A 14,968-nucleotide genomic window follows, 5' to 3' on the forward strand; every position below is an offset into this window, starting at 1 on the left:
TCCCTGATGGGTTGCAGACAGATGAAGAAATGAGGTGAAAATATTTTCACTTGCTCCTTGAGTGCTATTTTCATCCTGAAGCATGGACCTGGAAAATTCTTGCACAGCTTTACAGAATGCATGTCCTTCCTTTCTGGATTTCGTCAAATGTGCATCCCTTTTTCGCCATACCTTGAAGGTCATTGGCTTTAATCCCCTGCACCAAAGCGAGAACCGTTTGACCTAAATCATCCCTGACAGATGACTGCACAGACGCTCTCATCAAACCTCAAAGGAAAAATATTCTACATATTTCCTGGGCAAATGGCTCCACAGCCCATATCATCGCACCAACTGAAGGTTGCTAATACTCCCTTTTCATTTCAATTTATGCTCCTGCAGCTTCAATGTATGACTTCTTACCCTTCCCACTGCCACACTGGAGAATGTTTCCATCCCATTCCAGATACCATATGGATCAGGTCAAAACTATTCCATCACCTCCCTGTCTAGCTTTCCCCTTCTTTGGAGCTTTGGCAGCACTAAAAGAGTTAGTAGCTGATGGATGGCTGATTGTATGGTGGTTTTAATGTTAGATGATTTTTACAGGTTTTAACTAAATTAATTGTAATGGTTGATCTTAATGCATTTCTGATGAATTATTGTATTGTATTGAATATGTTGGAAACCGCTCCAAGCTGGTGATGGTGGTCAAAAATCCAATCAATCAATCAATTAATTAATTAACAACTGTATTCAATATTTCCAGGAAACTCAAAGCATGCACCAAAGAGACTGCCAGCTATAGCCTCTGTATGATTTACTGCTCTGGTCTTGTCTTAACCAATCAGTGCTCAATGAGGTCATGTGTCTGCACTGGGCTTAAGCATCATTGGCACAAGCCCTAAGGGAGACTGCTCATGGCATCTCTGCATGAGTTACTGTTCCATGAGTTACTTGCCTCTTGTTCATTAGAATTTATGCTGAGCTCAGAGATTAATGCAGACAGGAGGATGTGCTGTTCCTAGACTGACCTGGGTTGGTTATGCACAGCAGGAAAACTCACAAAAAGACTGCAAAAAAAGATTTTGCTTTTGGGATTCTGCATGTGGCAGTGGTTTCGCCATGGAAAACCCATTGGAGTATTTTTGATTATGCATGGCATTTTCTGCGTTGTTTCCTTGTATTGTAAGCTTGCTTTGCTACGATTTTTTCCCTATAAACCAGGTCCAAGGATGCTCTTTATGGCATGCATAAATGTTCCCGTGTTCTCTGTCTTCTCCCCTGAGCTGTCTTACACCAATGGCTGAACAGAAAGCCTGTGAACTACGATTCCCATGAGGCTCTGCCAGCAGCATGTGTCAGGCAGGTGACATTGCTGCTGACCACAGCCTACCCATGAGCTCCTAGTACAACGGATGAAGTACCCTCCCACTTGAGGAAGGCTCTCTCAAATGCAGAATTGTTGGCTTTGCTCTACTATGGTCTGTGTCATGCCCACAGTGGCTGCACCACCAGGGAGCACTGGGCCAGAGGCACCGCTTGACTGGCTGCCGGAGCAGCCAGTAGACACAACCTTGGACTTGCCCGATAACGAGCACAGTCCTTGGAGCCCGTCTGCATCAAGCCCCTGCACAAGACCCCTCTGAGCCCTGGGCATTCACCAGAGGAGCAGAAGTTGGCTGCAGACCTCTGGAAACCTTGGGCAGCACTGGCGAAGGCGATCTCCCCCGACAGCTGTTGGAAGCGCAGCACACTTGGCAGCTCACTGTCAGGGCAGATGGGATCCAGCTGCAGTTCATTCCTCCGATGAGGATTAGCTTTAGCTGCAGGCTCTCTGGCTGAGAGCTGCCCCACCTGGCCTCTGGCTATTTCCGCAGAGCCTAAGGCAAGGCTCTCCGTGGGATCCATGCATGACTTTCCCAGCCCGGTTCCTGAGACTTCTGTTCCTGTGTAGTGGTGGTCCCCAACCACCGAGCCATGGCCCGGTGCCGGGCCGTTAAGGCCCTGGCACTGGGCCATGGCTCCCTGCCTCCTCAGGGCCGCGCTAGCTGTGCCTGTGCTTTTGCGCCATGCACAGCCGCAAGCGCGCATTTGTGGCACTCCCGCGCATGCGTGTTTGTGGCCGTGCATGGCACAAACATGCATGTGTGACCTGGCCATGCATGTGTACATGCGCGGGAGTGCGTGGCATGCGCGGCCAGGTGATCGCCCTACCCGCCGCCTCCGGTCCGCAGCCTGGAAAAGGTTGCGGACCACTGCTGTGTAGTGAAGCGCCATTCTTATGACCCTCAGCTCCTTGCCCCCAGCTTGACTGGCGTTACTTTCTGGCTCTCCGATCCTGGCTTGACTGATGATCCTCCTTCGGCTCTCCAACCACCAGTGCCTGTCTTTGACTCGGCCTCCAGTTTGTGTCTGAACTCTGCTTCGGCTCCCAACCACCCGGACTGGACTCTGACCCGCTCTCTGCTCCGCCCCAACTCCCCGGTTGTATCAGTATGCCAAAAAAGAGCATGTTTTAAAAAGGGTCAATTTCCAAAATGGGGCGATTTAGAAGCATCAGTGATCTGACTTTGATGGAAAACTGTGAATGCATAACTACCCCAGTTCTAAAGCACTGTGTTAAATAAGCTTTGGGAGCTTTGCAAAAGGGCTTACAGTGGTCATTATCTCTGAGTTTAAATCACTCACAATGGTGGCTGTGGGTTTATCAGTGGGAATAAATAAAGCTGCATGTGAGCAGGAACAAAGGCATCCATGGTCACATCCACTTTATTCTGCTTTCTTCCTTGGAGCCTCTGCAATGCGGAGAATGTTCCTGGGACTGCGTGCTCCTCCTGGCAGGCTCCCAGTCTTTAAGATTTGCCTATTTAGGGGGAAATGGCTGCTCTTGCATTAAGAGAACACCAGACCACACTGCAGAAATTCTAAAGTTCTGGATAAAGGAAGAGGTTGATTCAAGCTGGAAAACTCCAGATAGTTCTGTCACTTAATGGCAACAATACATGCTAGAAGAAGATTTTGCCCTGTAACCTGTTGTTGTTGTTGTTGTTATTCTATTTGTTTCCCGCCACTCCCTTACGGCTCGTGGCGGGTTACAGTGTCTTAAAATCCCCGTTAAAACCCCATTAAAAGACGTAAAACATTACCGACATGCGGAAAATCAGTAAAACCCAAGTCCCCCCCCCCCAACTACTAGTGGGTGGAGAAGGAGGTCCCAATGATGTTCACTTCAGGTCCCAGATCCCACGGGGGGGGGGGCATAGATCTATCTTACCAGCCCCGGCCTCAACCATATACCTGGCAGAAGAGCTACGTTTTGCAGGCCCTGCGGAACGTTGAAAGATACCGCAGGGCCTGCAGCTCTTCTGGGATCTCATTCCACCAGGTCGGGGCCAGGACCGAAAAGGCCCTGGCCCTGGTCAAGGCCAGGCGTGCTTCCCTAGGACTGGGAACGACCAGCAGATTTTCACCTGCAGAACGTAAGGCTCTGCAGGGGGCATAGGGCGACAGGCGGTCCCTCAGGTATGTGGGTCCCAACCCACGTAAAGCCTTAAAGGTTAAAACCAAAACCTTGAACCGGATCCGGGCAGAAATTGGCAACCAGTGCAGCTGCCTCAGCACCGGCTGGATGTGAGGCCTCCAAGATGTACCGGTGAGGACCCTAGCAGCTGCATTTTGCACTAGCTGGAGTTTCCGGGTCAAGGACAAGGGCAGGCCCGCGTAAAGCGAGTTACAAACTGTTGCTGATGTCCAAATAGTTCAGGCTCCAAAGGAACCATTTTCACCAGGGGAACTAATTTTTTAGTGCCTGGAGGTCAGTTGTAATCAGTTCCCCAGTTCCCACCTGGAGGTTGGCAATACACCCTCTGTCCTTGCTCTGCATGTGATTGGGCACACACATGGATTCTTCCACCGCTTCTAGAGGACTGTGTCTGCACTGCTGGATTGTTGTGTCATCTTTCAACTGGAGGGGGAGGACATATAATGATAGCTGTCAGCTAATGTGTTTTTTTCCCTTTAAAATATGACTAATTGCCTGACTTTTAAGTGACTGATTAATCAATGCCACTTAAGTACAATGGTAGTAAACCTGCAGAGAAGATTGGCTTTCGGAATGCAGAAGGATGGTCTCTTTGCAGTATGAACTCATTTTAATTTTAATCAGCACAACTTAACATTCACCGATACACCCACATTTCCTTTCTTGCTTAAAAAAATCCCAACATTTCTGATATTTTATTAAGTACGTCCCCCCCCACTCCCAAAACAACTATTCATTCTCTGTGCTGCAGTTTTGCATTTGGACTGGAAACCCTGAAAGCAATCGGGACTACTACTCTCTCCACAATTACCTTCGAGTTCCTGGGGAAAACATGAGCAATATCTGCACAACAAGACTTGTGACTCATCAGCAGCTCCTGCATTCTTCGACTCTGCAGACCAGAAACACTCTGCACCATGTGCTTTATCTCCCTATTATGACCCTGTCTATGATTTGACCATTTGAACCTTTTGTGAACTCAAGACCTCTTGGTTTTACACCCATTCTCCTTGAGTTTGAGTTTGATCTTCTTGATATAGTGACCAAACTGATCATGGATGAAGACGTTGGAGCTGAGGGTGAGCAAGATGTCAACAAACAAATGTTGGCACACACCCTCCTTCAATTTTATTTTATTTATTTTTATTTATTAGATTTTATACCGCCCTTCCATATGGCTCAGGGCGGTTTACATCACAGGAGGATATCTGGAACGACCTAACATATAACATAACAACAATCATCAACAATAATCTAAGAGTGGTTTTGAATAACACAATTTCTGTGATCTTAAACAACAACAATATAACAGGAACAGGAACTTAGCTAAAGCCCCCAGAGAGGTCAGACTGGTTCAGACCACGGAGGGGACGTCTGAGGGGGACCTGTGGGTGTTATTTGGGTTTGGTCGGTCTCAGGCAAATGCCAGGTGGAGGAGCTCCCTTTTGCAGGCCCTGCGGAATTGCAGGAGTTCAAGCAGGGACCTGATCTCTTCAGGGAGCTCAATCCACCAGGAGGGGGCCAGGACTGAAAAGGCCCTGGCCCTTGTTGAGATGTGGGGAAATGGAATCTCCTTGTTGGTCCTACTTCACCAGTCAGGTTACCATCTCTGAGTTGGGAAATCTCTGGAAATTTGGGGTGGAGTCTGGGGGGGGCATCCTTTGGGGGAGAACAGGTAGCTCAACCTGGCTGTGATGCTATTGTGCCCACCCTGCAAAATAGCCACTTCCTCCACTGAAACTGATCTCTGATGATCAACTGTAATTGCAGAAGATCTTTTAACCAAACCTGGAGGCTGACAGCCCTATTTCACCTGATCTGAAATCTTCCCCAAGATCAGTAATCCCAAAAACAGCTAGTGAATGCAGCTAGTGTGCCTGGACATCTGCCTGTTTGCTTTAAATAGCAAAGAAGAAGAAGAATCCCATTTCTATTTGGGCTTAGAACAGGGATGGTCAAACTGTGGCCCTCCAGATGTCCATGGACTACAATGCTGGCAGGGGCGCATGGGAATTGTAGTCCATGGACATCTAGAGGGTCACAGTTTGACCACCCCTGGCTTAGAAGAATGGGGGGTGTCTGTAAGATTTAGTTCCTGGAACATTTGCTTCCCAGCCAAGGTCAACCAGAATTTTAATCTGCAGTTTTACTGATTAATTTTGCATGGTGACTGGAGAAGCTAATATCCCTGTGGCTAGCAACATGAATATTGCCCATTAAGCAAGGCTATGTAACATTCACGATATCCAGACAACTCATGATTGGGGAACTGGGCCAGCAACAAGCTAGGTTTGCCATCTCTGGGTTGGGAACTGCGTGGAGATTTAGGGTCGGAGCCTGGGGAGGGTGGAACTGGGGAAGGGAGGGACCTCAGAACGGTGTAATGCCATAGAGCAGGGGTGGCCAAACTGAGGCTCTCCAGATGTCTATATACTACAATTCCCATGAGCCTCTGCCAGCATTCTGGCAGGGGCTCAAGGGGATTCATGGATATCTGGAGAGCCACAGTTTGGTCACTCCTGCCACGCAGCCTATCCTTCAAAGGAAGGAGAGAGTAAGTGAAGGAGAGAGTTGTATGAAGATTAAAGGTAATAGCAGGGGATCTGGACATGAGAAATGTGCACATCTCAGTGCCTGTACACCTGGAGCGCAACAGAACTGGCATGCTGCTGTGGGAAAGCACCAAGGAAGAAGATTTCCATTGTTCACCCTCCTGGAGTTTGTCAAAGGCCTAGCTAATTTTCACAGCCACAAACGCCGGCATTTGCTGAAGTAGCATTTAGACTGAAGTGTCACAGCTTTGAAATATTGGGGGGCAGGACACTAAATATCTCACTCCTGGCAGGATTCCTGCTCACAGTCCTGCCATCCAAAGAGATCTCCATGTGACCAAGCCCCACCCACCCCCCCAGTCCAGCAGCCATGGGTAGAATCCCTGCTACCATACCGCTAATTGGAAATGGATTCCATCTCAGCAAGCTAAGAAGACCCGCTGAGGAGCTACGCTGAATCAGAGAACTGATCTTGCTTGGCTGTCAAAATGAAAGGCTCACGCATCCCGATAACAAATGTCTGTCCTCGGAGAAGGCAGTTATTCAGCTATCAGAGTCTCATTAGCAAGGAAGGTTCCTTATAAAATGAAATGGGCCACAGATGCCTCTCAGTTTGCAAGCTCCATCTATCCAGGTGACATGAGAGGCCAGTAGCTTTATTTCCACATCCTTTTAACTGTGATGGCTGCAAGCATTTCACTTTGGTCTGGTTGCCAACCTCCAGGTGGGAGCCAGAAAATGGGATACACATCCTGTTAAGTTGTTATATTGTTATTATTATTATCATTACCATTGTTGTTATTTGATTTATTCAATATAAAAGTGAGTTTGAGGTACAATGACTTCATGGCCCATGCGAACCGCCTCAGAGGAGGGTGGTAGCCCTCCTCTAGACAGGCTCCAGTTTCTCTACATTTTTCTTCAGTTGTGGTGCCCAAAACTGTACATGGTACTTCAAGTGAGGTCTTACCAGAGTGGAGTAAAGTGGTAACATCAATGATTTGGACATTATACTTCTTTTAATACAGCCCCAAATCCTGTTTGCTTTTTTAGCCACCAAGTCACACTGCTGACTCATGTTCAGTGCATTGTCTACTAAGACCCCCAAATCCTTTTCACACATACGACTGCCAAGACAAGTCTCTTTCATCCTATAGTGATGCATTTGATTTTTCCTACCTAATGAAGAAATTTACATTTATCACTATTGAAATCCATTTTAGCCCAGTTTTCTAGCCTGTCAAGAACATCCTGTATCCTCATTCTGTCTTCTGGTGTGTTTGCTACCCCTCCCAGTTTAGCATCATCTGCAAAATAATAAGCACCCCCCTCTATTTCTTCATCCAAATCATTTATGAATATGTTGAACAACACAGAGCCCAAGACAGATCCCTGAGGGATTCCACTCATCCCTCCTCTCCAAGAACATGATGAACCATTTACAAGCCCCCTTTGGGTGCCATCTGTTGACCAATTCTCGATCCACTTAACAGTAATAGGATCCATACCACATTTTATCAACTTGTCAATGAGAATTTCATGTGGAACCTTATCAAAAGCCTTACTGAAATCAAGGTAAACAATGTCCAAATCATTCCCCTAATCTAGCAAAGTAACTTCCTCAAAAAGAGAGAGAGAGAGAGAGATAAGGTTAGTCTGACATGACTTGTTTTTGAGAAAGCCATGCTGACTCTTAGTAATTACAGCCATCTGTTTTAGCTTAGTTTTTAACTATGTTGATTTTATTAGATGAACAATGCCCCAAGATGGCTGGGCTGAGAGGGGCGGTCCTATAAATCCAATTATAAATAAATAAAATAAATACAAATAAAGACTTTTGCTCAAGGAAATACATTCCTACATCAAAGAAGACATCTCTCTATGAGAGGAAGACTATTGTCCAAGGGAATTGATCTGTACATCAAAGAAGACATCCCCCCAAGAGAAGGAAACCTCTGATCAAATAAGTCGTCCTCTCTAGATCTCTACCATTCAGATCTCGCAATACATGCTTGGCAAGATGCCTCCATCCATTCTGCCTCAGACTCTATGCCCTCCCTCCAGGAAAGCAGCCCTTACCTCTTTCTGGTGATACTTTATTGCTACCTTTAGCTTTGCCAAGTCATGACATTTTTGGGGGTCCAGCTCCTCGCTCTGATCATCCCTGTGGTTCAGAATGATCTCCAGCTCCCGGGAGCTCCGGGCCTGATCCAGAAGGTCCTTAGCGAAGCGTTTGCACTGCTGCGAAAGCTCCTCGTACTCTGCCTTGAACTCGTTCTCCACCTTGCTGAGCTCCTTCAGCTCCCAGCCCAGCCGGAAGGCTGTTAGGATAGGGTCTTCACTAGATAAGGCAATCAGCGATGGGCTGGCCAAAGCCTTGTAAATGTTCAGCCTCGACCTGGAATGCCTCAAGCTGTCCACCTCGGAGCTGGAGACGCATTCCACACAGTTGCATCTGATTTGGTGCGGGCGCGGGATCGTGACCCGTCTTTGGACTAGCAGCTTGATGATTTCGTAATTGTTGGTGTGAGCTGCCAGCATGATAGGGGTGATGTCGGGGGTGAATTCCGAAAACTGAGTGTCCATCATCAGGGTGGGGACCTACACAAAAAAGTCAACCATTCAGTAAAGGTTTTTAGCGCACAAGCTGAATCAGAATCCATTTAATACAGCTTTTAGCCAGAACGTAATTAATAGATTATTAATAATTTAAAAAAAAACATTTGAAAAAGTGTGAAAGCAATGTTAATACATTGATGTTAGTTTTAAATTATGGAATTTTTGCCCGCTGTTTATCTTTGTATACTCTTTCCACCCCCTTACTAGAGGCTCGTTGGGGGGATGGGAGATCGAATAATTACCACCATGTTTGTTCCGTTTTTTTGTTGTGTGATTTTGTCGTCCTGTTGGTTTTTAATGGGTTTGGGGTTTTTTGAGGTTTTTAGTGGACATTCTGTAACCCGCCACAAGCCAGTCTTGGGAGTGGCAGGAAATAAATTGTCATCGTGGTATTAATAATAATAATAATAATAATAATAATAATAATAATAATAATAATAACAATAATAACAATAATAACAACAACAACAACAATAATAATAATATACAAAGACACATTATTTAGCCACCTGTCCGAAACTGGACTCTGTCCCTTGCCACATGAGGAACTTAAGTTTCTTTTTGACCGTTTATGCACTGGAGGTTTCATGCCAGGCTGCAGGCTGGAGTTTTAGTCATAGCAGGTTGCCCCACCTCTTCCTGCACCCACATGGGGGAATACTTGGCCAGGGGCACCTAATCCGCCTCCAATTTGTGCTCCTGCATGAGAGCTGGGGCACTGAAGTTCCCAGTGCATAAACGGTCTTTCTGAAGGAGCACCAGTCTTGTTCAGTAAATGGGAGATAAAATGAGCTCTAGCTGGCATATAGAATGGGCATCTGATTAACACATGTTCTACCATCTCCAATTCTCCAGAATTACTGGGGCAGATTCTTTCAGCTCTAGAGATTTTCTTATATCGATCCTCTAAAATCACAGAGGGAAGACCCAAATCTCGCCAAAGTGAATGCCCTTCTGTGATTTTTTTTTTTAATTTCCAGGTAATAAATGTATTTAGCTGAGAACTGAATATATTTCAGACTTGGAGGTGCCAAATATTCTGGGCTGCGTGAAAGGTCCATTTGTCTCCCTATATCCTTGATCCTCTGTTTGACGGCTGATTTTTCTTGATCTTTTCCCATCCCTAGTAACACAGGTAGTAAACCACATCAGAACACTGTACTACTTTTGACAATCATCATATTTAAAAAACAAAACAAAACTGAACTCCAAACATTCCCTACACTACAGTAACTCCAGGCAAGATCTCACTCTTTAATATCACAAGAAAAACTGTTACGATATCCATATTCGACATTAATGAACTGGAGAACTTAAAACTGGGCAGAGCCCTCCTCATCCCACAAAAATTGCTGGACTAGAATGTATTACTCCAATGGAGCAAGGTCACTCCTGGAACAAACCTGGAAGTGACTGAGCAACAGGCCGAGTGAGAATCCTCAACCTGACCTACAAGCAAAAGGGAATCTTGCATAGTTAGGAGAAGGAGATCTTACAAGCCTTGCTAATAGAGAACCTAAAGACTATTGGTATTGTGTGATGAGAATTACCTGGATGAGTAGAAATCGTGGAGCCATGTTGCCTTCCCCTAAAACACGGAGAACACGGCTGATGGGAAGAGCAGCGATTATTTTTCCATTCTGCTGAGCTGTATAATATCAGTTCAGAATGAAACAGCGGCAGGATTATTCACCTCAACAGAGCAGAAAGTCAGGACTGAGTCTCCGTTCATTCAGAGAGAGCAGGGACTCATCCTCTGAAACCAGCATAATTCTGTCACAGCAGTTCCTTAGAGCCAGCAGCTTCGGCATTCCACGGTGGAGAAGGGGACTGAAAACCGAACTGGAGGGAGTTGGACCAACTTGCTAAGGAAGGTGTAGGTTGCTCACATGGACCAACAGACTCATGAAAATGGCTCTCCTTGCTGGCAGAAACCTTCAAACATGCTGAATAACACACTTTCAATCCATTTCTAATGCACTCTGCAGCTTCACTGCATGAAACGGCAAAATCTACGAGGGCATTAGACCCCTCCAAGGTCCATCCACACGCCAAATGCTGTCTCCTCTGAGCTTCCCTTGCAGTTGGCAACTCTGTCTTGCCATAACGTAGATCAGTGTGGGTCACAGACATGAACTAAGAGTGGTTTTTTGGCAAAATAAAGATAAGTGTAAAGTTCTGCATCTGGGTCAGAAAAATGAAAAGCATGCCTACTGGATGGGGGATACTGTGTGTGAACGAGACCTTGGGGTACTTGTGGATTGTAAACTAAACATGAGCAGGCAGTGTGATGCAGCGGTAAAAAAGGCAAATGCCATTTTGGGCTGTATCAACAGGGGCATCACATCAAAATCACAAGATGTCATAGTCCCATTGTATACGGCACTGGTCAGACCACACCTGGAGTACTGTGTGCAGTTCTGGAGGCCTCACTTCAAGAAGGACATCGATAAAATTGAAAGGGTACAGAGGAGAGCGACGAAGATGATCTGGGGCCAAGGGACCAAGCCCTATGAAGATAGGTTGAGGGACTTGGGAATGTTCAGCCTGGAGAAAAGGAGGTTGAGAGGGGACATGATAGCCCTCTTTAAGTATTTGAAAGGTTGTCACTTGGAGGAGGGCAGGATGCTGTTTCTGCTGGCTGCAGAGGAGAGGACACGCAGTAATGGGTTTAAACTTCAAGTACAACGATATAGGCTAGATATCAGGAAAAAGTTTTTCATAGTCAGAGTAGTTCAGCAGTGGAATAGGCTGCCTAAGGAGGTGGTGAGCTCCCCCTCACTGGAAGTCTTCAAGCAAAGGTTGGATACACACTTTTCTTGGATGCTTTAGGATGCTTAGGGCTGATCCTGCGTTGAGCAGGGGGTTGGACTAGATGGCCTGTATGGCCCCTTCCAACTCTATGATTCTATGATTCTATGATTCTAGGAGCAGCATCGCAAGTCAAAACCATATATAAGAACTGCACTAAATGCAACTATGATGCAAACAGCCACAACTACAGACAACCAAAATGATTAGGGACAATGTAAATTAAATGAAAGAGTGGGTGTAGCCTCCTCCTTTGTTCCAATGCAGGGGGATGCTGAGAGGCACCAGGCAGGCTACTCGATCGTGGTTTGAAATAATATAGTTATGAGGAAGGGAATTTTCTTTTCCAAAATTCTCTTTTTTGGGGGATGTGGCCACTGATTCCTTTTACCCTCTCTTTTTGTATGGAAGAGGGATTTCTCTTCCATTTCTTGTACCCTCTTGGAACTTCAGCCCTTACAGGTGTCTTATGTTGCACATCACAGGGATAATGTTGTAGCAGGAGGGCGGGAAGATCTGGAAAGATATTTATTGTCTGCCTTTGAGCATTTACAGAGCGAGGTTCTACAATTTCCTTCACCTCCTTCCTTTGAAATTCTCTTTGGACAAAACAGAATTGCTTAGAGGCAGACCCCAAACTCATTCAAAGAGGGGAATGTCCCGCAATCCTTTTGATGTTTTTTTTTTTGGGGGGTGGCCAAAGAGGAATCAGGAGAACGTCCTTTAATAATTTAAGTCTGCAACTCCCTTCTTTTGCAGGACACATCCCATATTTGACTTTCATTCCTGTGCTCCCCCAATGAAATGGTTTTCTTCATGCCCCAAATGGTGAGGTAATAAACTGTTAAACTATGAAAGCAAATGAAAAACAGTGGTATTGTCAAATTTGGAGAGGTAGGGAGTTTGCTAGCATGAGAAATGTATTTTCTCATGCTAGCAAAGTTATGCTCAAAATTTTACAAGGTAGGCTCCAGCAATATGTGGACCGTGAACTTCCAGAAGTACAGGCAGGATTTCGAAGAGGCAGAGGAACTAGAGATCAAATTGCCAACATACGCTGGATCATGGAGAAAGCTAGGGAGTTCCAGAAGAACATCTACTTCTGCTTCATTGACTATGCTAAAGCCTTTGATTGTGTGGAGCACAACAAATTGTGGCAAGTTCTTAAAGAGATGGGAATACCAGAGCATCTTATTTGTCTCTTGAGAAACCTATATGCAGGTCAAGAAGCAACAGTGAGAACTGGGCATGGAATCACTGACTGGTTCAAAATTGAGAAAGGAGTTCGGCAAGGCTGTATACTGTCAAGGCTGAGAAAGAGACAAATCCCATAATCCTTGGCAGGAAACGGTGGTTCGGGAAAGATGAGCTTTGGCAGTGACTACATACACCTTCCCCTTCCTAAGGATGAAGTTCTGTTACTCATGTGAGGAAACTTACAATGGAGAAACTGATGCCCATTCGTTGGGTTTTCCACTCCAAAAGAGTTTTCTGCATGCTATAAATTTAGCATAATACTTAACCTCTGAAGACATTATATTCCAGCCACTTCACATGAGGTTGACAGTCATCCACGTCCAGCCAGCAAACTGCTTGCTATATCTGCCATTTTAAAGTGCAATTTGGTGAATCCCAAAAAGTGGATTCACCAACCTAAAAAGCGCTATCCCCCCAGCGGACAACCAGCAGCCAAAGAAATGTATGGAGGTGAAGAAGCGCTACCTCTTCCTCCCTATCCCTTCTTACAGGGGAATGGGAATATTTTTTAATGGAGAACAGCCTGGAGCAATAAATAGGCAGACAAGCATGCAGGCGATGCCAGAAATAAAGTAATTTTTTCTCAAAGCTGTGACATAAAGCATGCCTCTCTAAAGTCCCCCCTCTCAAATCAAGAACAAGATTAATGTTTTAAAGTATCTGAAGACTCATGATTCCATAAGGGGTGGCATTCAAAAAGCACTATTCATCTATGCATAGGTGTTTAAACGGAGAAGTATTAATTAAAATAAATTAGCAGGCATCACAGGACCTTTAAAACATGGGAAAAGGGGATTGGCTGCCTGGCTTGATTGATGGAAAAGAGTTGCGTATAAAGCCTGTTGCTCTCTTCCGCTGTTTCTAGCAGCTACATAAAAAAGCTACACTGGCCAATTTGTAATGTTTTTTTTTCTTCAGACTCCCTAAAACACTACTACAAGTGACTGAGGGGTGCAACAAAAACAGATTTTACTGAACACCACAACTCTTGAAAGAATGGGATCTTAAGAGAGCACTGCCCTATGACTCAATTTCCCCCCTACATTTCCAAGGGTTTCCCCTCTCCCAATACATCCTCTCATCAAACTCTTGCTGCGTTACCCACAGTTCACTATCTGTAATACTGTGTTCTGCCTCTGGGTGGCACTGTTGGTAGCTTTCCATTTGCCTCCTGTGGCCAGAAGAGCGGATGAACCATGTCGTAAATAAAGCAAAAGACTCTCTGTGAAGCGTTTCCACTCACAGGATTCACATTCAAAAAGAGAATTCTTAAAGCCCCTCCCCCCCCCCAGCTCCCATACTGAGTACAAAAACAATAGCCCCTCATATTGACTGTGTAAATGCATCTTTGTAATGGGGCATCACGCACAGCAGCATTGGATTTTGCATACTGGGAATTTAAAAACACACAGTTAAATAGCTGGGCAGAACTGGCACCACTTTTTACACTGCTGTTCTTTCGAGGTAAAATTTGAGCTGTCCTTCAGGAGAGGGATTGATCGTTTGAACCCCTCCAGTTTAATGAGGGGAGAAAGAAACACAAATGTAATGTAAATAGCCTATGAGCTGCCAACGGGACGGCTGTGTATTACTTGGGAAGCAAGAAGAATAAAGCTCTTTCTGGCACTTACACACAGCGTACCCTGCTGTGGCTTATGCGGTACATCTGTTTTCCAGCACACTGAAATATGAGCAAGCAAAAGGGTTTTCACTCTCTGCCATTTGTAACCAGATCATGTCAGTTTGCTGTTACTTTACAAAATGGAGGCAAATCCTGGGAATTTGTGCACCCTCTCTGCTTAGAATGAGAGTTATTACAGGGGAATGCCACACACCTCATGAAAATTAACTTCAAGGAAAGGTTTGTCAAAACGTAAGGTTGCCAGCTTCCAGGTGAGGAACAGACAGCTCCCAGAATTCCAAGTGGCCTCTAGACTCAGTTCAAAATGATGTGAATGGAGAGAGGGCAGAGGAGAGCGACAAGGATGACCCGGGGCCTGGGGACCAAGCCCTGTGAGGAAAGGCTGAGAGACCTGGGAATGTTCAGCCTGGGGAAGAGGAGGCGGAGAGGGGACAGGAGGGCTCTCTTGAAGGATCTGAAAGGCTGTCACTTAGAGGAGGGCAGGGAGCAGTTGGCAGCAGAGGAAAGCACTTACAATAATGGGTTTAAATTCTGGTCAGCAAAATACTAGCTGGATATTCAGAA

General features: G+C 45.6%; 1 protein-coding gene across 2 annotated transcripts in view; it reads right to left on the reverse strand.

Moving 5' to 3' along the window:
• TRPC5 (transient receptor potential cation channel subfamily C member 5) overlaps positions 1–14,968 on the reverse strand; it is a 199,168-nt gene that overhangs the window by 88,088 nt on the left and 96,112 nt on the right. For both annotated transcript variants that reach the window (XM_077307922.1, XM_077307921.1), the window contains exon 3: positions 8,155–8,676. In XM_077307922.1, the coding sequence (XP_077164037.1) occupies positions 8,155–8,676 (522 nt within the window). The remainder of the gene's footprint in view (positions 1–8,154; positions 8,677–14,968) is intronic.

This window comes from Paroedura picta, chromosome 13 (genome assembly GCF_049243985.1).
Source record: "Paroedura picta isolate Pp20150507F chromosome 13, Ppicta_v3.0, whole genome shotgun sequence".
NCBI classification, from domain to species: domain Eukaryota; kingdom Metazoa; phylum Chordata; class Lepidosauria; order Squamata; family Gekkonidae; genus Paroedura; species Paroedura picta.